This window comes from Pelodiscus sinensis, chromosome 6 (assembly GCF_052426305.1).
Source record: "Pelodiscus sinensis isolate ZL-2025 chromosome 6, ASM5242630v1, whole genome shotgun sequence".
NCBI lineage: Eukaryota > Metazoa > Chordata > Testudines > Trionychidae > Pelodiscus > Pelodiscus sinensis.
The window spans coordinates 119,451,070-119,477,608 of NC_143057.1; the positions used below are offsets into that span (position 1 = coordinate 119,451,070).

At 43.8% G+C, this 26,539-nt stretch overlaps 1 protein-coding gene across 1 annotated transcript in view; it reads right to left on the reverse strand.

Moving 5' to 3' along the window:
- Positions 1–17,711, reverse strand: part of ARK2C (arkadia (RNF111) C-terminal like ring finger ubiquitin ligase 2C) — a 116,982-nt gene extending 99,271 nt beyond the window's left edge. Inside the window, exon 1 of the mRNA XM_006136768.5 lies at positions 17,433–17,711. Coding sequence (XP_006136830.2) covers positions 17,433–17,493 — 61 coding nt within the window. The 5' untranslated portion in view covers positions 17,494–17,711. The remainder of the gene's footprint in view (positions 1–17,432) is intronic.
- Positions 17,712–26,539: the final 8,828 nt, after the last annotated feature.

Consider the following 26,539-nt stretch of genomic DNA (forward strand, 5'->3'; position numbering starts at 1 on the left):
CAGAGAAGCAAGGTGCAGTGGGCTGAGAGGCGGCAGGGTGAAGCAGACCAGGCCACTGGCCACTGGCACTGCTCCCCAGTTATCCCTGAGTTTGAGTAGTGCAGGACAGTGGGCGAAGAGGCGGAACAGGGGCATGATGGGGACGGAGCGGGGGCAGGGCCTGTGGGGGAGAGTTGACCCAGGCCCTGCACCCCGTAGGGGTGGCTCTGATTAGGGGTGTGCCAATGCTGTTCTTGCAAGCAACAGCTTAGGTGCCTGACTTCGGGAGAGAGTGCAGATCCCAGACAGGAGTGCCTACCTCTGCAAGAGGGGATGGCTGGAGATCCACCCCTGATCTTAGGTAGCTTAGCCAACGCCTCACCTAATGTGCTGGCTTTGTGAATGCCATTTTCAGGACCTGTCTGTCTCTCCCCGTGTGGGGTATAGGGAGCGTGAGTGCCTATCTCAGAGTCTGTGGATTCCCCGGGGAGGAGGGCTGGGTCCCTTGGTAGATCTGGGCCTAGATGCTTCTGGGGCGTGAGGATTGTTTCTACCTATCACCAGCGTAACTCCAATTCTGGAAACTCCGGCTGTGTGTGCAGCCTGGCTGGTTACACTCCGCACCTACAGCGGAAGGGGAGTCTGTGATAAAGATTCTCTGTAGCTAACGGCGACCAGGCTCAGAAGAGTTTGTTGTGTGTCTGTTTGTTCTGGAGGGGAAGGACCCAAGTGCTCTCCCTCCCTCTTAGGAGCAGACTACAGAGAGCAGGAATCAAGCTGGGGGTCTTCCATGGGAACAGACCCACCAATGGGCAATCAAAGGGGGCAGAGCTCTGGCCACCACTGGAGTAGCGATGGCTAGAACCCTGGGCCCTTTAAATCACCACTAGAGCACCACACGGCATGCTCTGGGCAGCTCTCAGGGCTGGCTGGGAGCTCAGGGAGGGGGGAGGCAGCAACAGAAAACCGTAGGCAGTGCTGAGGACTGGCTGTTCCCAGCTCTGCCCCTTCCGCCCAAGACCCCATCCCTTCCAGAAGCACGGAGCCGCCCCTCCCCTCCATCCCACACACTTGTCGGCCTCCCTGCATAGGAGAGAGCGGAGAGCAAGTAATTAAGCACACACAAAGCGAGAGGCTGCTTGGAACCATGTTTCATGCAAGCTGTCCCAGGAAGAGGGGAAAACTCACTGCTAGACCCTTCTGCCTTATCCATGCATTTGAACCTGGCCTCAGTATGGCCAACCACACACATTCATAAGCCAGTCTTCTCCCTCCCCGCTCAAATTCTGAGATTTAAAAAATATATATAAAATGATCAACCGTAATTTTTTTTATTTGCCTTCCAGTTTTTGAGGCTTTAGGGAACCGTTGGGTCACGGATTCAAGGTTGTCTCCACTGCCCTGAAGGCTAGAAATAACTTTTTATTGAAATAAAAGCTGAGATTCTCACCAGATCACCTGGCCCCAGGAGCAGGGTACTCTGGAAAACAGCAAATATTGTGAGACTTCCACTAAAAGCAAAAGAGCTGGCAATGCTGTGGCTCTTACTTGTGGTGCTACTAGCTGGCAAGGGAGGTCACTTCCACTGAGAGCATTAGCAAAATCCCAGGACATGCCCAAATGTTTGATTTAATATTCTTGATTCACACCGGGGCCTTGGCTGGGGACATTTAGCAGACAGACAGAAGGTGCTCAGGGCCCTTCTGCAAAAGAGCATGTCTTGTAAGAATATTACATCAGCGACATCCAACCCTAACCCAGCACAAGGATTCCTTTGCAACTTGCTAAGAAACTGCAGATGGCCCTGAACTTGTAGAAATGGAGCTGGGTGGCAGCTGCGCTCATTCTCAGCATAGTTTTGGATGCCTGCAAAACTCCAGAGTGCTCCATCTTGGTAGAAGCAATCTCCACTGGGATTGATTTGGAGATGGGCATTCTGGGACTTGTAGTCTCTGAGGGCTGCAATTAGGGGGGAGGGGACTGACAGTAAATCATATTGTAAACTTCCGGAACCCCATATGGTCTGCAGCTTCCCAGGCTCACTGGAGTACTATGGAGAGAACACGATGTTATTGGCATATAAGCTGAAGCCTCTAAGAAAATAGTGGAAATGTTTTGCCTTCCAGAGAAGATAAAGAAATTATTTTAAAATTAAATTAGAAAAGCATCAGAATACAGAGAAAGTTCTGACTAATGAAGCATAGATCAACACTAATAAAGCAATCAGGAGTGGCTGGCAAAGACATTCAGAGCTTTTCACTTCTAGGTTGCTGGTTTAAAGCCAGCTTAAGTCAGTCACGAGAGTCATTTCTCTAGATAGCTGTTGGGTGCCCTCCAGAAAGTGAACAGGTGGCTCTGGTTCAGTTGTACACCGTCTTTATATGTCTTTCTGTTGGCCAGTCTCTGCAGAAAAGCAAAGGACTGGACGGATCTTGAAACAGAACTCCCCTCTTGCCCTGACAGATCAGAGTAAAGTCCATTGGTAGAAAAGGGGGACTCTTGTGCTATACATGTTGGCGACGTCTAGACTACATCCCTTTTTCGGAAAAGGGATGTAAATTAGACGTATCGCAATTGCTAATGAAGTGGGGATTTAAATCTCCCCCGCTTCATTAGCATAAAAATGGCTGCCGCTTTTATTCGGCACTGAGCTTTGCCGGAAAAAAGTGCCAGTCTAGATGCGGATCTTGCGGAAAATAAAGCCTTTTCTGAAAGATCCCTTATCCCTTTCAGAAAAGGCTTTATTTTCCACAAGATCCGCATCTAGACTGGCGCTTTTTTCCAGCAAAGCTCTGTGCCGAATTAAAGCGGCAGCCATGTTTATGCTAATGAAGCGGGGGAGATTTAAATCCCCTCTTCATTAGCAATTGCGATACATCTAATTTACATCCCTTTTCCGAAAAAGGGATGTAGTCTAGACGTAGCCGTTGTGTGGCTACACTGAGGGCTTCCTTAGGCATGCTCATCAATACATCTCAGCATTGAACTAACTTTTGCTACCCAACAAACATTATTCAGGCTGTTGATTAACCACAGTTAACTCATGCCATTAACTCAGAAAAATGAATCGTGATTAATCACAGTTTTAATCACACTTCTAAACAAGAGAATCTCAATTGAAGTTGTTTAAATATTTTGGGTCTTTTTGTACATTTTCAAATATACTGATTTCACAGAATACAAAGAATACAGAATACAAAGTGTACACTGCTCACTTCACATTGTTTTTAATTACAAATATTTGCACTGTAGAAATGATAAATAAAAACTCATTTTTCATTTCATCTCGAACAAGTATTGAAGTGCAATCTCTTTAATGTGAAAATGCAACGTACAAATGTAGATTTTTTTGGTTACATACTCCACTAAAAAGCAAGACAATGCAAAAATGTAGAGCCTACAAGTCCACTCAGTCCTACTTTTTGTTTAACCAATCACAAAGACAAACAAGTTTGTTTACATTTTCAGGACATAATGTTGCTCGTTTTTTATATTCAATGTCATGAGAAAGTGGAAACAGGCGTTCGCCTGGGACTTCTGTAGCTGGCATTGCAAAGTATTTACGTGCCAGATACCCCTTCCTGCTTTCACCACCATTCCAGGTGACATCCTTCCATGCTGATGATGCTCATTAAAAAAATTGTGATAATTAAATTTGTGACTGAATTCCTCATGGGTAGAATTGGATGTCTCCCTCTCTGTTTCACCTGCATTCTGCCATATAGTACATGTTAAAGGAGTCTGGGATTATGACTTGGGACACATTTGTTTTAAGAACATTTTTGCTGCAGATTTGACAAAACACAACATGCCAGTGTGAAATTTCTGAAGATAATTAGAGCACTCAATCCAAGGTTTAAGAATCTGGAGTGCCTTCCAAAACCTGAGAGGGATGAAGTGTGAAACATGCTTTCAGAAGTCTTAAAAGAGCAACACTCTGATGTGGAAACTACAGAAGGTGAACCACCCCAAAAAAAAAAAAAAAGGAAATCAGTCTTCTGCTGGTAGCATATGAGTCTGATGATGAAAATGAACATGTGTGGTCCACACTGCTTTGAGCAGAATCCTCCATAAGTATGGGACACATGCCCTCTAGAATGGTGGTTGAAGCATGATGAGACACATAATTCTTTAGTGCATCTGGCATGTAAATATCTTGTGTTGCCATATATAACAGTGCCATGTGCATGTTCTCACTTTCAGGTGACACTGTGAACAAGAAACAGGCAACATTATCTCCAGCAAATGTAAATAAACTTGTTTGAGCAATTGGTTGAACAAGAAATAGGACTGAGTAGACTTTGTAGGCGCCAAAGTTTTACAGTGTTTTATTTTTAATGCAGGGGGTTTTATACATAATTCTAGATTTGTAAGTTAAACTTTCATGGTAAAAAGATTGCAGTACAGTATTTGTATTAGGTGAATGGAAAATATATATTTTTCAGTACAAACATTTGTAATCAATCATAAATATAAAGGGAGCATTGTACATTTTGCATTCTGTTTGGTAATTAAAATCAATATATTTGAAATGTAAAATACATCCAAAAATATTTGAATAAATGGTATTCTATTATTGTTTATCAGAGCAATTGATCACACAATTAATTTTTTTAATTGCAAAGGGGCTTGCTTATTTAAGCAGCAAAGTTTAGGGTGATGGTGAATGAAGCCGTGAACTTTAATGTTTCTGGAGTGATCAGACTGTGAGATTCTGTGGCAGATCCCCAGACAGACTAGGTTACAGCACTTCATGCATCAGGGCGTGCTGTTCACATATTTCTAGTGTATTCTCCTACTTAGACTTCCCAAATGAGGCTTTCCAAGTGCGAGAGGGATTTATTTTTCTCTGCTGGCAAAGCATAGTATCTGTTCATTTTAGAAGTCCCCCAGGGAAAAAAAAGGAACCTTCGACTTGCAATTATTTTAATAGTCAAAGCCTAGTACCAAAGCCCACAAGCCCAGATGGACTGACTATAAATGCATGCCGCTCTGTGATGAATGTTTAAATGTAGTATTCCCTAATAGCTTGGTTGAGTAGAGGGAGTCAGAATGACACGGTAACATGTCTGAAAAAAGTATCGGAGGGCAGAATTGTGCATTCTCCCCATCCATAGCAAGATTTCTCTTGAGAGCGCTTGAACACAGCAGTTGAGAAGGCAATACTTTAAGATCTGAACAGCATGAACTGCAGAGTGAATTTCATAATCCTTTCGGGAACGCTTTGAACTGATCTGTTTGGAATAAAAGAAAATACAGCTCTGTCGGGAGCCGGATGGCTCATGGAATTGGTAATGAGGTACAGAGTCTTTCTCCTCCAGGTCACCTGTTAGAGACTTAGAATCTAGCCCAGGTCATTACTAATCAAAAGTTGTTACTATCATCTGATGGCCTATGGGAAATGAGTTAGTTGATTTCATTCCAGTTCCTTGCCTCCACAGCATAAAATCCACCCTGACAAATGGCAGTCGTAGCACAAAGGTCAGAGATGGGATGGGGACTCAGAAATATCTAGACTTCAAAACAACACAAAACTACCAGGGCAGCTAGGCTCAGAGCCTGGGTCAACTGATTCTGACTTGTGCTACAGGGCTCAAAATAGCAGTGAAGGGCTACATCTACACTACAGTGCTATTTCAGGGGACAGGAGGTATCCCGAAATAGCTATTCTGCGTCTTTTGAGCACGCCCATGATTTCGAAATATAACAGGCTCACTATTCCAACGTCCCTATAAACTTCATTCTACGAGGAGTAAGGGACGTTTTGGAATAGTGATTTATTTTGAAATAAGTGCTGTATAGGCGGCACCAAATTTCGAAATAAGCTATTTCAAAATAACATCAAAATAAGATACACAATTTGCGTAGCTCAAATTGCATATCTTATTTCGGCCTATGGTGCAGTGTAGATGCACCCTTGATGTTCAAGTGGATTTTGAAGCCCACCCCCTTCACCAAGTTTCCCTAAGCCCCAATGTCTATACTGTTATTTTGAGCCCCATAGTACCAGCCTCTTCACTACACAATGGATCAATGCTGCAGTGATTGATCCACCCGTGGTCAGTTTATCACATCTGCTTAGATGCGATAAATCAACCAGCGAGTGCTTTCCCATTGACTCCAGTCCTCCACCAGGACAAGTAGAGTAGGCATAGTCGACAGGAAAGCATCAGCCACAGACCTTACTACATGGAAGATTCTGCAGTCAGTATGTCGAGTTCAGCTACGCTATTCACATAGCTGAAGTTGTGTATATTATATCGACTTGGGGGAAGCGTAGTGTAGATGAGGCCTTAGTCGCACTGCCAAGGGTCATTTTTTTCCCGTGTAGACATACCCTAAATTACACCTTCGGTCTTTAGAGGTCATTCCTCCACATTAACAGGTTAGCCCACTTTGCTGCAACAACCTGTGCAGTACATGTCCTGCAGCATCCTTCAGAACTGCTTGTTTGGCACCTTTCACTAACACTATATCTAGATTGATACACATGCCATATTATTAAGGAAGCAGCCTGGAAGCCTTTAGGCAGCTGAGAAGGGATAATTCTAGGGCAGTTTCAACAACCCAGATGGTTATTAGGAACACCAATCACTCTCCTTTAACATGTTTATGGGATGGCTCCTTGAATTATGGCCCTTATTAAACAGTGCACAGTGACTTGATAAAATGTATTCTTAGCAGTTTTGGAAAACCTTGCTTAATAAACTGGCTCTTAGCATGCAAGCAAAATCTCCCCAGGAAATGGCAATTAACTCAGACTTGACATATTGCCAAAAAGGGCATGAGAATGATAAGCAGTTGGAGCCCATTACAGTCTAGATGAGTGCTAACTAAAGACAGTGATCCACCTTTCATGGTGGGCATGAGGAGAAAAGAAAAGAACTCCAATAGCTTAGGGAAGGATGCTGGACTGGGCAGTCAGTCTAAGCCCAGTGTAGCACCATTCATAGTAGGAAGTCACAGGGGATAACTGAGATCAGAATCTAGTCCATGTAGCCTTTGTTCATGCACTGCTTCCTCCGCATAGCCCAACCCCGAGAAGACTGGTAATAGCAGGACTAATGCTTGGAGAGTATTGCAAATGTCAAGAATCTCAGGACAAGTTGAACCTCTCTAAACTGGGACTCTGGTCTGGCAACATCCGTGGTCTGGCAGAACCATGGAGGTTCCTGGACCGGAAAGCCCCAGCAACTGGAGTCTGGCAGCAGGGGGACCAGTGGCCAGGAGTCCTGCCAGGGCGCTGATCTCCCCACGTCCAGCCAACTCCCTCCTTCAGGACTGATCAGGTCCCAAGGGAGATCCAGCCTGTAATTGCATTGTGATTACTAAAGTCACAGCAAATGGTCTAAGTGAGCATAAGATAAATCTAAATTAAGCAACATCCTTATCATCAGACATCACCTACTGCCACTCCATTATGTTTATTATATCAAGCCCAAAGTTGTCATCGGTACAGGTGCCAAATTCCCACTGACAGTGACCTCGGTCTGCAGCAGCCGCCTAGGAGCATGCGGCACACCATGGGCAGCTGGGCGGATTGGAGAGGGGCCTTTCAGCTACCTTTGCACTCCCCCAAATCAGAGCTGGCTTAGCAGCTGCCCTGTGTGAGTTTCAGAAGCTTGCTAAGAACAGCCAGACCTCTTCCCTTCTAGTCACCAGCTCAGCCTATAGTGGGGATCATCCTAACATCAGTTAACCCCCTACGCTTTAGGGGTCTGTCACACCCACACTGCAGCACAAAGCAGCACAGCAAAGAGAGGAATTGGGTTCATTGGCTATCATAGGGGTTTAACCGAACTATGGAGGACTGAGTACAGACCACTGGAATCAGCCAATAGGGCCTGATTCTGCTCTTCCTCCCAAAGTAACTTCACCGGAGTCAAGACAGTTACCCAGCAGCATCAGACTTGGCATCCAAAGGTCAGTTTAGTTTCTCATCCATTTTTTGGAAACACATCTGCAGACCCCAGGGTTGGCACTTTCCCTGCAGAGCCCCATTTGATGCAATTTCAGAAACAGTTGGCCTTTGGGAGGAAATGCGGCAATCCTTAGTTGTAGATATGGCAAAGCAGATGATTCTCTTAGCAATCACACAAAGCAAGCTTTGGCTTATTTCTTCCTGCCTGACAGCAAGACTCTGGGTCAGATACTCATCCCAGTTTTGCAGGTGTAATGCCCACAAACTCCAGTCTTTGGCAGGGCATGATCTAAAAGCCAGCTGCCTGTTCCCAAGGCTGTAAAGCAGACTTTGCAGGGGTCTCGGTGCCTGTCTTACATACTTCCCTTGGCTAAGGAAGCGTCCTGAGCTTCAAAGACCTCCAAGCAATTCATCCTGGATGGGCCCCCATTTGTAAACCCAACAGACCCAGGTCATTGGCAGGTGGGATTGTGCCTAAGATGTCTAGAGCTTAGAGCGTGAGCGTCTATCCAAAAGCTAAATGCCAGCTGCCTTTTAGCTAAGACTATAGAGCAGACTTTGCTCTCCCTTCTCAGGCCACATGTAGTATACAGGCTTCTTTCAGAAGAAGCTTTTCCGGAAGAATTTATCCAAAAAAACTTCTTTCAAAAGAGAGTGTCTACACTGCAAAAGCACATCAAAAAAGCGATCTGCTCTTTTGAAAGATAGCGTCCACACTGAATGGACACTATCTCGCATTTCAGCTGTGATTACTATGGATGGAGCGGCCACCAAGGCACCTGTGCTTTTTCCTCTTTCCTCTTCTTTCGAAAGAACTCCCTCTTCCCCGTCCACTCACACCGTTTTCCAAAAGAGCTTTCACCAAAAGGCTTCTTCCTCGTAGAAAGAGGTTTACCAATGTCGGAAAAACCCCTCTGGTCTTTTGTTTTGTTTTTTCAAAAGAACACGATTGCAGTGTGGACATAAGTGAAGTTTTTTCTGCCTCTGAGTTACGTAGGTGCCATTCTCCGCCACACACACTGAAATTACATAAACCTAATTCATCCCTCAGATAGACACACACAGCTACCCCTAGGACACACATCGCTGAGGACAGATGAAGTCCTGCGTGACTGGAGTTGGGGAGAAGTTGTTTTAACCAGGGTGACTTGAAACCAGAGCCAGGCCTGGCCAAAGGGTTTGCGGGGCCCAAGGCAGGACGCTTGGAGCAAAGCCCTGGGCCCAGCCAGTGGATGGTGAATACTTAGTAGCGCGGGGCCCCGAAAAGCATGGGCCCAAGGCATTTGCCTTGCTCATCTTGCCCCAGGGCCGGGCCTGACCAGAGCAAAGACTTTACTAGAATTGGGATGCGTTTAGTTAGCAGGAATGGTTTGAGAAGATATTAAGCAGCCCTTCCTGCCATGGACTGCAGTTTGAAGATCTAGAGTTGTAAGGTGAGTTTGCTGGGGCAGGTCTCCTCAGCATCAGGTACATTTATTTTTTGCTATAGGCCATGGAGCAGATGCTGTTAAATGGCTACCTTGTTTGTATGAATAATACAACATGAACTCAGCTGATGTGCCTGGTTGGGGGCCATCCCTGGAGTACACATGTAAATGGACCGAGGCCTGTCAGACATCCAGACAGCAGTATGATCTCTTCACTACACTTACACCTCGTTCTTTCCCTCACACACACACACAGACAAATGTTGGGAAAGTCAAAATGAGGTGGGAAACTCAGCATCTTTCAGGCAGTGTGTTCAGGAGGTGTGGTCCTCCTCAGCCTATGGACAATCTGAGATCCAGGTCATCCACAGAGAGACAGGGCATGTAAACGGAGGCCTCATCCCTCTCTGCCCATCCTTGGGCCCCCTTCAAACTCCCTCAGGAGCTATGTTCCATTGAGTCCCTGACTGTGACTAAGCCAAAAGTCCTTGGGGACGAGGTGCTGACAGCATGGAATGAGAGTCTGCTTAAGATAAAGTAGCAGAAGCTGCATTACAGCGGACTTAGGAAAAAGCTGATTGTGGAGAGAGTGGCACGATACAGATCCTCTCGCTCCAGCTCTCCACATCCCCCAAAATCACAGAGCTCTAAACACACACAGAGTTGGCCTGGAGGGGCTGGTGCAGAAGTGGGGGACAATTGTGGCGGGCTGACTCACAGTCGTAAGTCGTACTATTGCAACGTTTAGCTAAAGGAGTGGGCCTTTCCACTCTTTCCATGACAAGGAAGGTGGGAGGAGCTGGCCCTAAATGTTTTGCATGTTCTTCGTGGCATTACAGTGAATGTTTTCATGTGAGGTACACGGGAGTTTAAGAGAAGGGGCCATATGCTCCCACTGATTCCTTGTGTCTTACGTTTTCCCCTATGTTCAGCACCCAAAAAATTGCTGAAATGGACAAAAATCTGATGATGCTGTTCATGTGATTGAGGACTCAGGCCTTCATTTGCTGTGGAGATAAATGATTGCTGTAGCAGCTAGCATGCAGCTAACCAGAGTAACATCACATGCAGTCTGACAGGGGCCAGGTGGCACTGAGGATACTGACATTATTTTGAAATAACATAGTGCGTGTCTACACTACAAGCCTTTATTTCAAAATTACATCAAGCTGGAGGACTTCTTACTCTGACTCCTGTAACCCTCATTTCACAAGGGCTACGTCTAGATTGCATCCCTTTTTCGTAAAAGGGATGCAAATTAGACGTATTGCAATTGCTAATGAAGCGGGGATTTAAATCTCCCCCGCTTCATTAGCATAAAAATGGCTGACGCTTTTTTTTGGCACGGAGCTTTGCCAGAAAAAAGCGCCAGTCTAGACGCAGATCTTTCGGAAAATAAAGCCTTTTCAGAAAGATCCCTTAACCCTTATTTTAAGAGGGATAAGGGCTCTTTCGGAAAAGGCTTTATTTTCCGAAAGATCCCCGTCTAGACTGGCGCTTTTTTCCGGCAAAGCTCCGAGCTGAAAAAAAGCAGCAGCCATGTTTATGCAAATGAAGCAGGGGAGATTTAAATCCCCACTTCATTAGCAATTGCAATACGTCTAATTTGCATCCCTTTTACGAAACAGGGATGCAATCTAGATGTAGCCAAGGAGCAAGGGAAGTCGAAGGAAGAGTGTTCCTCCTTCGACTACCTGCTGTGTAGACAGCTCCAACAGCCAAATTAAGCTATTTCAACTTAAGCTATGCAATTAACGTAGCTGAAGTTGCATAGCTTAATTCGACTTTAGCCCTGCTGTGTAGACATGCCTTGAGAGATTCTTAGGCACATATGCAGATGATGCAGCTAAGTGAAACATGTCTGGTGCAATGCATTGGGCTTTGTTAACATTACAAAAACTGGTATTTATTAAGCAATTGTATTTACTGATATAATCTGGATCTGTCTGTGGGGTTTTAAATGTTATAGTCACTAAGCCTATCAGCATGAAATTCAGTGCCTAAAACCAATTTGGCAGGTACATCCAGTTAGGAACCTAAATCAAAGAGTCCTGGTTTTCAGAGGTTGTGAGGATACACAGCTCTCTTTGAAATCCACATGAGACAGGAAGCTCAGCAGCCTCTAGGAGAGACTCAGCAGCACCTGGCAGGAGTGAACCCAAACCACTCGACTCATGCTTCATTAGGCCAGGGATCGGCTTTTACCACATGCCTCTCACAAATTCATTTATTCTCTGGTTTCTCTTGGAGGTAGGATCATTAGTTTTTAAACATGGCATTTAACATGGGCCCAATTCTGCTCTTAGAGTAAATCCAGTTTGAATCCATTAAGCTTTGCAGGAGCGATTCCAGATTTATGCCACAGTAAAGGAGAGTAGATTTTGGCCCCGTATGTTTATTTCTGAAACAAATCAACCCGCTCCCTCCCCCCACAAAGAAAAAACCCGACCCAGACAGATTATAGTAAGACAAGCACCTCAGCTTGGTTCAGGAGAGGGGGGTCAGATGGACCTGAGTCTTTTTTAAACTTCTCTTGCAGCATAAAGGGGCTTAAAGTGAGAATAAATTATTTAGGATCCTTTTAAAGCTGCCAGCGCAGTGTAAAAACACCTTATGATGCATACGAATCCATCCCAGTTATGTCCATGGTCCGGATAATCATTCCCCCTCTTATAGAAAGATGTTATTTAAAGCAGCCCATTACTGCATAGTGGCATCTGAGAGAAAAATACACTTTTAATGAACCATTGTGTGTCCCTTCACACACACAGCAGCCCTGACCCATTATTTGTCTCCAACTTTCCCAGTCCGTGTTACTGAAATAAAAAATATGGCTGTCTCGTGTCCAGGTGTCTCTTCTGAATTATTGTGTCAAAGGTATAAATTATTAAACAGTGGATGCATTAGATGAATTATGAACTATGGAAGCCTTGTGACTGTTTACTAGCAAAGTGTTGGGAGAAGAGGGCAGAAATATTCTCTCTCCTAAGAATGTGTTTCTAACAAGATAGGTCAAAACATGATGCAGCTGATGAAGTGCTTAGCATGAGTTCCCATTAACCCAGCAGCTTTCAGTATTATTAGATTACTAAACTATTCTCAAAAGGTAATGATCAAACAATTTTGATCTATATTAGCCTAATTTGAAAAATAGGAACTTGTGGTTTGTAATGATGAAACCGCTAGCTGTAACAAAGGGACAGCTGCTTGAATATTTCTGTTTAGCAAGGATTGGAAATGTAGGATTTGGGGAGATGGGTTTGATTTGTTGGTTGGTTGCTTTTGTGGGGGGTTTTTTTTTTAAACTATCTGAAACTATAAACAAAATGTAATTGTACTGGGGGGAAAATCATGTAACAGAATGACCAGCTCCAACAGGCATGCATGTCTCTCTTCATGCAAGCTTAGAAGGAAAAAAAAAAAGCACATCTTCCCTACTTACATATGTGTACATTTACGTGTCACAGCAAACAGCTAAGCTTTCAAATCTGGAATAGGCTCAAGCAGAGACCAAAGGGCCAAAGCATACAGTACATCCAAAAGGGGGAAGCAGAGAAATATATTGTGTGTGGTCATACAGGAGGGACATGATGGCCAAACAATTACTAAGGTGCATGGAAAAGGAACATGGAGAAGGAAAAAAAAACTCAGGATATAGCTAGGAAAAAGTGAAGAGGCACTGCCTTGCAAAATGATGAGTTTCTTCAAATGACAACTGTTTAGGTAACATGGATTGCTTTAATCCCTTGATTTCATTTGTTTCTAACATGACTTTCTATGGGGCAAATGTAAGATTACTTGTCTTGCTCTGAAATGATGGGTGTAACTGTCAACTACTGAGGTTTTGCTCTATTTTACAGACAAATAACTCAAACCAGCATTTCTCCATCTTCTTTTGAAATGCAGTGAGTGAAAAAAAATGTTTTTGGAAGCCCTGACTTTATTTTGTCCATTGTAGGGGCACCTGAGTACTACAATGTAATCAATTTTAAATTATGTAATAATGCTCTCTTGCACATCTGGAAAATAGTTCTCTTAATGGGCTCTGGTGAGATACCAAAGATGGGTGATCTGTATTATTATTTCATTACCTCTGCAATAAACTCCCCTACTGACTTAAGTGTGAGCTAATTCAAAATTTTCTGTGAGCTTACCTATATTGCAAAGCACATGTTTATTTACTTTAGTTTCTAAGTAAATATTTAACTTGTTAGTCAAATCAGATATTCAAGAGAGTGGACCTCAAGTTTTCACACTATACTTAAAGCAGGAAGTGTAGTTACAACCTTAGCATCTTGGACACATTTACTACTTTAGTTCTCCAGCTGTCTAAGGTATTTATAGTGTGCCAGTCATCACAGTATCTAGGCACTAAAGACTCCTCTCCTACCAGATGGTGGGTAAGACAGTCATATTCAAAAGGGCAGGGTTATAAAAAGGAGGGGGGATTTTTTTTTCAAATTCATTTACTTCTTGCTAATAAAGCCAGCCACATATAAAATGTCTTTTCCCTTCATCCATCTTGGCATTGCACCTCTCATTACTGGACTAATATCATCACCAGTGTGTAACCTTGTAATAAAAATGCAGTAAATAGCATAATCACTTGTGATAATTAATGAGTGTGGGTGTGTTCATACAGTTATTTTTTTTCCCCTTCTGAAATAAAATAGGACTATACATAGGTAGAGTGATAATATAGGATGTGTATCTGTGCATCAGATATACACAGACTAATGCTGAATATAGATATGGGATAGAAATATTATAGACTCCCATATCTGTAGTATTGAAAAATTCATCCACTCAAATCTTACAATGGGGAAAGCAAGGAAAAAATCTAAACAGCAGGATACAACAATAAATGGGAAAACAGCAATAGAAAAAGCACACTAGGTTAATATAGGAAAACTAGTTTCTTTATTGAGAGATTGTATATTAGTATTAGTGGAATTGTGTGTAACAATGTCATGCACACAATACAAAAAGGCAAGGCCCACCATGCTATGGAGGGGCAACAGAACAAAAGCAGCATACAATGAGCAGATGTATAGGCTACAGCACATTACATTTCAGCAGGGTATGTCTCTACAGAGAGATTTACATCAGAAACTAGGTAATGTAAAAAAATACAGACCATGCTTTAGTTTTAGTACAAGAAAAAAGGTGAAGATACACAACCAAAGGATATTTGATACAGAAAATTACCCACAAAATAAGAACAGGAAGTAATTTAGCACAGCAGAAAATGTTATCCCTGTTTAATGGAAAACCATTTTGCCAGTAGTCTCTTTTAAAAAAAAATAATTTCATTAAAATTGCCATTTAATATGCTTCTTTGGAGTAGTGTTAATTGATCAGAGGTTTATGTCCAATTTACACACACTAAATAAAGTGTTTAGATCATTTCTATAACAGGCAATTGTATATACTGGATGTTTCAGCTTTCAAAGAAACAGATGGAGGCCAGCTGTTGAAAGTGGTGTAATTTTGGCCAAGAGTATGTGTGATATATAATGTACAAAGATGCAGTACCCCTTTGTATGACAAAGTCTTCGAATAATCCTTGTTAACACTCAAGGTGGAGGAATATTCAGACATTCATATGCTTTAGTGTCCCCACTTATTCACAGATCTTATTCTGCAGCTATTTTTCAAAGTCTTTTTTAAAATTAAGGCAAATTTAACTGCAGATTTTATTATTGTTTTTACTTATGATTGACTGTAATTTGTCATAAGCACATTCTAGATGGAAAACTAATGGTTGTCTAAATAACTGGGGGGGGGGAAAAACTCATAAGATACTGCATCCACCAACTAAAGCAAAATGAATCCACTTAACAGGAATTTACAGTGCAATGTACTTAGCTAAACAAGATGAAGATACAAAAATGGCTGTTATTATCTACAGCTATTCTGAAATGGCCTATTTTCTACACTACTACAATGAAATTAAAAAGAGCAGATTTAAGCTTACAGTCTGTCTAATAGTTTTACAAGAAAACTGTGGTTTAGGACTTCAGGTTTAAGCATTAGTATCCTCTATCACAAGGGTCTTTTATGGCTCCTTTTTATGGCTCATGTATTATCAGCCCCTTTACAGTTTCTCTGTGGATATGTTCAGATTTAAGTAAAATGAAAGAGCTCAAAATGAAATGTAAATTTGGGGGAGAAAAGCAGAAAATCCCTCCCCCTCACTAAAACTAATTTGAAATTGAAAACATTAAATTGCATCCTGTAATGGTATTAAAAAAATCAGTGTAATTAATGATGATAATGATTTAATCGGGATAATTATACTTTGGGGCTTAACATCAGTCTTAATTATTTTAATGTATTCCTAGTAAAAAAAAATCGTAGACATTCTCAAATAAGAATAATTGCACAGATGAGAGTGTTACAGTGGAGTCTCATCAATCTAAGCCTTTTTGGAAATTGACAGACAGCCCATAGAGAGGGGATACTGCAGCTTAAATATCAATGCTTTCCTCAGATGGATACAGGAAATGGTTAAGAGAGGGGTGTCACAATACAGCTAAATGCAGAGGCAGAGGGCTACAGCACACAGCAGCAAGTTGACCATTCACTGTGCTACACAATGAAGAAAAAAAATAAAGATTTGATAAATGCAAAATGTCATCATCCCATCATCACAATAGAGACTGCAGTTAACAATGCCACTATGTTCAACCTGGGTTATATGAACACATACTGTAAAGGGAAATAAATTTTAAAGCGGTTGGGCAACAGCAGGAAAGAAAGACCAGATTCTGATCTTAGTGACACTGAGGATAAATCAATGCATCTGAAGCCATCCGTGCACTGAAGTCAGTGGACTTACTCTGGATTTAGAGCAATGTAAACTCAGATCAGATTCTGCTCCGAGGAGTCTAATTGTGCTCGATTTTAACCCATCTTTTACTGGGTCCCCCTCCCCCGTGATCAAGATCTCAATGGGAATTACAGCAGTGCATCATCTTTAAGAGGAAATGCATTTTATATGGAAATAAAGCTATAGGGTCTAAACCAACAATAGGCCAAAAGGGGCTGGGAGGTCAGGCTGGGAGTACATTTCCATGGGAAGAAATGCAAGGAGACAGAAAGGCTGATTTAGAAATATTAATGGTTTTTAATGCATCCTGATTTTGATAGAAAGAAAATGGAAGGAATGAAGGAGAAAGGGGGTGGGGAAAAGGTTTAAGTTCATTGTCTGTAGCAGAATGTGGGGTGGGTGGATGGGAAGGTGGAAAAAATATGCGATGGCCATACACATCCCATATTAAAATATCTGTTTAAAAAAACCCAAATCATGCTGCTTTTCTGAAAAAAAATATCTCTGAGCAAAAAGTGCACCATGGAGCTGAGGTCTGCTGTGGATTGATATGCTGCTCTCCATAATCAAGGTTACAATTAGAATCCCAAAAGAGAGGAGGACACATTGCAGGAAAGGGGCAAAGGGGGAGTGGAAGGGTGAAAGTCCAACAAGAAAAATAAATAAAAGGCCCCTTAAAAAACGGCCCGCTCATTCCAAGGCTATTTTAGTCCATTACAGAAGAAACAGCAAGGGACAAAAAAAAAGGGGGGGGGGAGATTAAAAAAGGGTGAACATGCTCTCGGCTCACAAGAGAGCGGGGGAGGGAAGAGATAAGCTATGAAGAGACCTCAGCTTGTAAATAAATAATAATAGAAGCACAGATCAGTGGTTAAACAGAGCACACGCCCCACACCCAACATAAAACTCCTACCACCTGAATGCACAAAATTTAAAAAAAAAAAATTATTTCGCTCCCGACCCCACCTGGGCACAGAGGCAGAGCCAGGCTTGGCTTTTCCCCGGAGATCTCGATTTTTATCAGGTGGGGGAGGGGATCCGAGTGAAAGGAAGGAGGCTCTCAGAATCCATGGGAGAAAAATCTGAAATCGTCCCACCGCTCGGATCCTTTCGGGCTTTCGTTCCTCCCCGCCCCGTCTGATCCGCAAACAACAGAGACAAGGGTAGCTGGGCAGGGAGGGGGGGGGGGGGAGAGGGGACGCTACCCTGCAGATCAACCAAAGGATCGTGCCCCCGCCGCCCCGAGAATAAGCCCCGAAGGATAAAGCGATACCTCTGTTTCGTACAGAGCCAAACACTGGAAGAACAAGATAGCCGACGTGCACTAAAACCATCCTGCCGGCGGCTGCGCTCCCTTTGTTGTGCGGCTCCTCGCGGGAGGTGGCAGGGGTAGCGGCGCTGCTGACGGCCGAGGCTGCTGCTGGCTGGGAGACAGATGGCCCATGGAAATGGTCCCTTCGAATCCCCTATATACATTCAAATGTGGAGCTGGGGCTGCAGCTGCCTGGCACACAAAGGGACGGGCAGCCAATGGGAGGGAGGCCTGGGAGGAGGGGGTGGTGGGTTCTTTCTTGCTGTGTGTGGTTTTTTTTTTTTTTTTTTTTTTTTTTTTTTTTTTTTTAATTATTATTATCTCCAGCCTGGGTCTCTGTGACAGGGAGGAGACCCAATCAGGGGCTGGGCTGGAGCCTGCCTTGCGCCCTGCTGGCTAAGCTGCCTCCAAACAAGGAGATGGAAACAAATTAGGGCCAGGGTCTGGAAGGCTGGGATTTCACCCCCGCGGTCATAGAGACACGCACCCCCGCCAGGCACACACCAGACACCACACCCTACACCACAGAGGCAGGCGTGTGCACCCACAGAGACACATGGGGGGATCCAGAGACACAGAGATGAACAGAAAGCACACCCGCTCCAGAGCCGAGTCCCAGAAAATGGTGTGTGCAGGAGGCAGAGAGAAACATGCCTTTGTAAGCATGCAGAGCCAGACTGTGTGAGGTATTTAGGTGCCTAAAGAGGCAACAAGGCACTTTAATACCTTTACAAATCTGGCTCACCCACCCCTATATACAAACTCACACTTGCAGCCTGTATACAGACACACACTTGCAGGCATTTGTATGTAACAGTCCACAAAGACACCCTCCCCCCAAACATTGATAGGCACGCACACGCCCACACACACACACTATGCATACATCAAGAGATCCACAAGTATACAGACACGACACACCCAACATATGAACACAGACACAAACGCATGTACTACTACTCTTATGAAAAACTCCTATAAAAGCTGAGAGAATGGTAACCGTGCTATGGAGCTCTGAAGAATGGTTGGAGACTCCAGAAATGTCTTTATTAAATCCTAAAAATAGTCCTGTAGCACCTTAGGGTACGCCTACGCAGCAGAGTTATTTGGGAATAACATAGTCCACATCTCACTACAAGCAGTTATTTCAACATAATAAAATAATGTTGAGCTGGAGGACTTCTTACTCAGATTCCTGTAACATTTTTACAAGGAATAAGGGAAGTTGGAGGAAGAGTTCCTTTTCTCGGACTTCCTGCTGTGTAGACAGCGCCCAAAGCCAAAATAAGCTATTTCGACTTAAGCTTCATAATTGACATAGCTCAAGTTGTGTAGTTTATTTCTGCTTTAGCCCTGAGATATAGACGTACCCTTAGAGACTCACAAAAATATGTATATATTTTCATGGGCTTTTGTGGGCAAAATCCACTTCTTCAGAAGATCATCTCATCTGAAGGGTTTTGTCCATGAAAGCTCATGATTATATATATATAAAGAGAAAGAGAGAGAGAGCGCTAGTATTGAAGGTGCCAAAGGACTACTCGTTTTAAAAGTTATACACTGCTACCCCTTTGAGACTTTATTAAATCATGTGGCTTTTCAAAGTAGTTTCTGTAAAATCCAATGAAGTATCTCTTTTGGTTTAATTCCTGTTGAATTCTACAGGTATTCTCCATAAAGGCACAGACAGGTACATATAAAGACACACAATGAGGCATAAACACAGTCTATACATAGTCTACACAAATATATACAGAAGTGCATGCACACACACAGGCATGAACCCACACAGAGAGGGCACAAATAAGTACACTATGCCTGCATCTAGACAGTGGTACACAACATGCACACTACATATCATATACCCTATACTCACACAATGTGCATGTGTGTGTGTGTGTGTGTGTCACTGTGTAGCTCTGCTCTCAGGAAAATAATATTCTACTGAACAAGACAAAAATGGTAAGAACTATGGTTTGGAATTGCCATAAAACAGCAAGAAAATGAAGGAAATCTCCATTTGAAAATACTGCCTGAAATCTGTTTGGAGGCCATTCTGTGTTACGCATACCACAACATACTACAGAAGCATAAATTATTGGTCATGTGACAATGTAGTTCCTTTCTTAATTTCTTCTAATACTGAACCAGGAAAGTTATGAAAATAAGGACAACTGTATTCGCCCCCCCAAAGCTATTTGGTTTCCTTTTTCTTCCCTCTTTGCCTCAAGCTAGAGCTTTTTCCCAGTCCTTCTGTGGTCTGGTTTCCTGATACCAATTTAAAGAAACAGGGCACATAACTTTGACTGAGGCTATAGCAGAAAAAAGTTATTTTTTCCTTCATAAAATCTGATGCTAGTGGAACTAATTGAAGAGACTTGGAAAGAACATAATCCCAGTGAAAAGGAACAAAAAGTAGCAATATAGAATGGTAAAATCTGGGAAATGTAAAGACACACGGAAAGAACATACAAAATAGACACCATCCTAAATTATACACTCTTGAACCTCATAATGAATGCATCATGAAGTATCAGATCAGCTACATATAAGCACTGCAAAAAACAAGCAAACAGAAAAACTTCTATGGACCCCACTATATAAAGAAACCACTAGATAAATACAAGCCACTTCAAGCTGGTTGAAAAGGGCCTTCCACCTACACCCAAACAAATCCATTTCCCAGTTTTCCCAATCAAATACAAACATGCCCCTCTCTTTCTCTCTCTCTCTCTCTCTTTCCCCCTCTCTCCTGGAAAACTGAACATTTTAAACCAACCCCCTCCCCATCCCAACATTTTCATTTTTAAAAAATCATATTTGGTTTCAGTTTTTCTGCAAAAACTGCATCAGCTACAAAAAAAAAATCACACCTCGTTTAAAAAAAAATCTGTGAAAACCAACTGACATTTTTGACCGAGTCAAAAACCATTATCATTGATGCTGTGTGACCGTACAAGTCAAACTAGTCACTATGTTGGAACAAGATCACCTCTAATTCAAGAATATATATAATGGAGCAAAACCCTGGGAAAAAAACCCTTCAGCAATTCTGTAAGCAAGTAGTACGTACACACAAGGACATTTCCAACAGCAGAGGAGAGTAAAACTAGGACAGTTCCGTTCCTCCTACTGATCGATATCTAAAACCATGTATTGTGCTCCTGGTTTTACCTCACTAACAGCAACACATACTCCTTCCATCAAAAGCAATTGAGAGCTACTAGATAAATGCAAAAAATGCCTCTTCACTGGCGTGTCATTTCAATCCCAGCCTGAGTAATACTAGTCCACATGCTTCCTTCCAGCAAAAAGTACTCAGAAGGAAATATATTAATATGCAGAAACCCATGGCTCCATTGGCAGGACTAGAAGGTGTCAAGTGGGTGGGGCTAAAACAGACATTGGAGGATTTGGGATCCATAAGTAAGCTGCCCCCCAACTGGATGGCTCCTGCCCAGATGAATGGAGCAATTCCTCTACTCCCCCACCCCCACCCCCCGTCATGGTGGCGTGACGGGCCCAGCAGCCATGCTGCTCTGTGTCTCTACAGGGGGAGTCACAGGGAGGCATTCGGTAGTCACGGCTCCCTCAAGCAGAATTAACTTTCTGGGTGCTTAGCCACAAATCTGCATGTGCGCTGCTTCTCCACTGTGTTTTGCCCACTTTTTATTACCTTCAGGGATGAATTAAAGAGGGTGAGGGTAGCTACACAAAGACGAGCAAACTCCCATCTAAATCTCTTTCTACCTCCTACAGCACCAGTCATATTTCCGTCACAGCTTTGCTCCCCTCTCCATTGGAGGGGCGCATGTTTCAGAGGTTATGCCAATAACCTGTAAGTGACTTTTTGACCCCCCCCCCTTGAAGCCCCATTCTATCTCTAACACAAGGATGCTATTACTGTAGTGTCTGAGGTCCTTACGGTAGTTATCCTCATCACATTCCTGTCTGGAGGGAAGTGTTATCTGCATTTTGCAGCAGCACTGGGAAGCGGCTTGACCCCCCCATCACACAGGGAGTCTGCAATGACTTGTACTTGTGTCTCCCAAGTTCTAGATGAGCATCCCAATCCTGGGGACCATCCTTCTTCCTTTAACTGATTTCAATGGGGCTCCACAGTCTGCAGGCCCTCACCCACACAGACTTGCTTGGAGAATCAGGACCTTCTTTAGGGGTCCAGAGATAAGGAGCTAGCTAACTTTAGCCAGACAACTTTGGCCATGGTTTAGAAACATGGTACATACTTGATGATTCTGTATAGTATTTAATTTGACTGTCACTTATTTCCCTTATGGTGCCAATAAAATGTGTCATTGTTTTTTGCAATGGTATTCTAGCTGTATTGGTCCCAGGAGACATTCTGGTCTGAAATGCTCTGTGTAGCTCGAAAACTTATCTCTTTCATCAATAGAAGCAGTCCAATGAAAGGTATTACATCACCTAGCTTGTCTTGTTAATAAAATTAACTGAATTCAGTGGATACACACTCAGGAAAACTTACACATGCACAACATTATTCTGAATGTATTTATATGTCAAGGGATATATTTCTGCCCCTTCACATAATCAAAGCCAACCTTTAAAAATGGGCGAGCTAATCTGATTGGTTTGTACCAGCCTTCCACAGGCAAAACATCCCTTCCTGAATCATCAAAAACATCCCTGCAAATGTGCCATTTAACTATGATACATGTATTTTTAAATAGCATTTAAGCTGTATTGGCATTTCAGCTTTCATTTAAAACACACAAAAGCACAGACTTTCAGCACTGAAAAAAAACTAGGCATCTATTCTGTCCTGAATTCGCCCCCTGGCACAGGGAGGAAGAGTGGGATGGAGGAGGTTGGGAAGAGGAGGGAACTAATACAACAGCAACGTAAGGCCAAAGTGTCCATCTGGATTTTCAGCTTTAATTTTGAATTACAGTTCTGTTCTGTTGTTGATTTAGGAAAAACCTTTATTCTTTCCTAAATATAGTTTTTTGTGGTTGAGCTCATGGGTTTATTTCCTATGCAAATCATATTATATCATCTGAAGGATATTATATGTGGAAAGGGAAAACACAATTTTTCCCCTATCAACAATATGGCTACGTATAGACTGGCATGATTTTCCGCAAATGCTTTTAACGGAAAAGTTTTTCCGTTAAAAACATTTGTGGAAAAGAGCGTCTAGATTGGCATGAACGCTTTTCCACAAAAGCACTTTTTGCCGAAAAGAGCGTCCGTGCCAATCTAGACGCGGTTTTGCACAAGAAAGTCCCGATCGCCATTTTTGCCATCGGGGCTTTTTTGCGCAAAACAGTTTTTAGCTGTCTACACTGGCCCTCTTGTGCAAAAACATTTCCGGAAAAGAGCTTTTGCCCGAACGGGAATGTCAAAGCATTTGCGTAAGAAGCACTGATTTCGGACAGTAGAACGTCAGTGGTTTTGCCCAAAATCAAGTGACCAGTGTAGACAGCTGGCAAGTTTTTGCGCAAAAACTTGCCAGTCTAGACGCAGCCTATATGTATATCAGCCCTTAAAATAGCATCAGTCTCCCCCACACAATGGTAATAACTTTAACAAAACACCCACTGTCTAGGCTGTTACCATTGACAATTGCTTAGGATGTTTTATAACTAGAAAACATATAAAATAAAGGTTCTGATCCTGTCCTTGTAGAAGACAATGGGAGTACTGTCACAGACTTCAGTGAGAGCAAGAACAAACTCTAAAGAGGGTGTAGGTTTAAAAAAAATCATGAATTCTTAGCACAATACACAATTATGCTCTATTGTGTTGATGTCCTCTTTACTTTGAGGACTTATTAATTGGCACATTGTTGACCTGAAATGGTTCCAGTCTATCCCAGATGGGAAAAAACCAAGCAGAGATCCCTCCTGAAATGTCAGTAAGAACACATTGAAGAAGCACCCAGTAATTTATAATGACCCAGCAGTTTGGAAGCAGTAGGTATGGGAGGAGAAGCGGGGACTATCATTTAATTAGTAGCCATGGAATGGAGGGTAAGAAGAGGAAATCCTCCCTAAGTATCATCCTAAAAACCGAACTACCATTGTGGGTTGCTGGGGGGCTTGGTATTGTTACAACTTTCAAATTCCTGCTCTTCACACAGTTTGACCTCATAGGCAGAGATTGTCCTTGTTTACTCAGCCTTTTCTCAGATCATTTTTTACTCTAGAAAACAGGAAGTTTGTAAGAATAGAAACTATGATGGGCACAAATGACCAAATCTATTTCCCTTCTTTTCCACATCCTGCCTCTCCAGGCTGACCTGGTCACTGAAGAGATGCCTGGGAGCATGGGCAGCAGGTATGCTAAGCAGGAGAAGGCATTGCTTTCCCAAACCGTCAGCCTGGCCACGCCCACACTCCACCCCCAGAACTGTAGGCGGAGTGGGGGCGGAGTGTTGCTGCCCCAGAGCACCCGCCCTCCCCATGCTACGGGTGGGGAAGGGTGAGGTTGTGCATCGTCCTTCCTCCACATGCTCCAGGCTGGGGCGTGCCTCCCTCTGCCATACCTTCAACCACTGCCCAGGCCTGGAAGGGTACGTCTAGACTACAGGGTTTTGTCAACAGAAGCTTTGTCGACAGATACTGTCGACAAAGCTTCTGTCGACAAAGAGCGTCTAGACTACATTGAGTTCTGTCGACAAAGCAAGCTGCTTTGTCGACATAACAGTGTGGACGCAAAGGACAGTGTAGATGCAATAATGCCTTCTGTCGACAGAACTCTGTTGACAAAAGGTGTTATTCCTCGTAAAATGAGGTTTACCAGCATCGACAAAGCTGCTGAGTTCTGTCGACGTTATGTCGACAGAACTCAGCGGTAGTGTAGACGCAGGTTTAGTTTTGTCGACAAAAGTGGACTTTTGTCGACAAAACCCTGTAGTCTAGACACACCCGAAGTGTTGAAGAGAATGAAAACTGGCTTTGCCCTATTTCCTCATGGAGGAAGCAGGCACCAAGGGAAAGCACAGAAGCACTATCCTGGAACAGATTGTCCAGTTTAGCCCACCTCTTTCTGATGGCTCTCTGCTGTTCCCCAAATGGGGGAGGGTGCGTGGTGAGGAGGGAACACATGGAAGAAGGGTAGAATCAGGGTTTGCTTGACCCCACTTGCAATGCTGCAATGGCGTCAGTGTGTGATGACAGGTGGGTTTCTCCTGCCGGTGAAGGCGCCGTAGCTAGGGTAACAGAAGAATGCTTCCTTCGGCCTTGCGATATCTCTACCCGGGCTAAGTAGGTTTAACTACGGCTGGGAAGAGGGGTCAGTTTTCATACCCCTGAGTGCTATGTGACATAGTGTGGGTACCTTGCTGGTTGCTAGGCTTAGGCTGTGGGTGACCCCCACTGGCTGCTGTCTGTACCATGGCCCAGCTGAGTAGCTGATGGGACAGGGAGAGGAACAAAGGAAGGTGGAATGCCACCCCTGGCTGGGGCCAGGGCTGGAAGGGACGGTCTTTAGTTTCTGTCTGGGAAGCAGGGGAGAAGGAGCTAGGGAGGGGGCTGGGATTGTAGGGCCCAGCTACCCCCCATCTCAAGGGGAAGCACTAAGGCCTCCTAGCCACAGTTCCTGTAACCAGATTACATCTGTGCTGTGCTGTATCCTGGAGAAGCAATAAACTCCCTCAGTTCTACTGGCTGGTGGAGTCTGTTCGGGCTACTACGGAAGTGCAGGAGGCGGGAGACCATGACGTGCCACCACTCTATAGCTAGGCTGACCTACGTTTTTAACACAGACCAAGGCTGAGTGCCTTTAGTTTGGTTTAGCTTTATGACTTTTGGGAAGAGGTTCAAGCTATGCCAAAAAAGTCACGATTGCCCTGGATCAACATCCATAAGGGGGTTATATTAGTAGAACTAGAGTTTTACCTACATAACTACCACAGTAAAACTGGTAAAAGCTTCCCATGTAAACAAGGCTCAAGTCAGTCACTAGTGCTGCATGAATATCATTCTTCTGCAGACCCAACCATCTGGATCGGCCTTCTTCCATTCTTCCCCCTCTGTCTCTTTTTCCAATTTAATCTTGATCTGTCTCTAGCCCTTTGTTATTAGCTATACAGCTAAATGCTTCCTTCTATTTGTCATGCTGTAGCCCTGCTCCTGTTTATACTGGCCTGCAGTAGTGCCTGGGGAACACATCTGACCACATGAGTTGTCATGGTCTATGTGTTTGTATCCTCGTGAAATCTTCTTGGACGCCACTGAAGTGGGAAAGGGCAGATTTCTTATACAGGCAGACTCCCAGAAAAAGGAGGCCCAGGAGGGACAAGTTCAGACATGCCTCAGGAATGCGAATGGGAGACAAAATGCTGGTGGATGGGGAGCCACACCACAGGACTCCAGGGAGAAAAGAACAAAGGGAGGATGAAGTTCCCGCATGAGGCAGACCCTGCTGGGAGAGGGGACACAGAGTTAATGGGATACCAGAGGATGTTGCTCTGCCTAGGCCACTCAGCTGCGTAGGCGAAGGGAGAGAAAGAACCAAGCAAACGGCTCTGATGGGGTGGGGACAATGACAATGTGATCGCGCTTCATGACCCAGAGTGGTGCAGATTCCCCCACCTGAGCATGCATGTCTTTACTTGCATTTGCTCCTTTCCTCCCTTCCTTAAAGACACAGTTTGTGTGTAGGCTGTTTGGGACAGTACCTACTGTAACGGGGTTCGGGTCCATGTCTGCTCCCGGGCTCTATGGTGATACAAAGGAATAAAAGATCCTGGTCATCAGCTGCATCTGGTTGCTAAGTAAGTACAAAAAAAAAAAAAGATTTTGCTCCATTGTGCCGTGCGCTGGCATCTACTGGTGAATCCAAATGCTCTATTGCCAGCCTTCCTCCCTCATTTTGTCTATCCATTTTCTTGCCCACAATCCTTGGACATAAATCTATTCTGCACTGTAAACCTAAGTCTGTGGGCAGTGGGGCCGATAGCCACCGGGGAGAGGCTGGCTCTGTGACCCCGGAAGAAGTGGAACCAAGGGAGGAAGGGGCAGGGCTGAGGGCAGTCAGCCTTTAGCACCGGCCAGACCACGGCATGCCCCTCCTTCGGCCCTCAG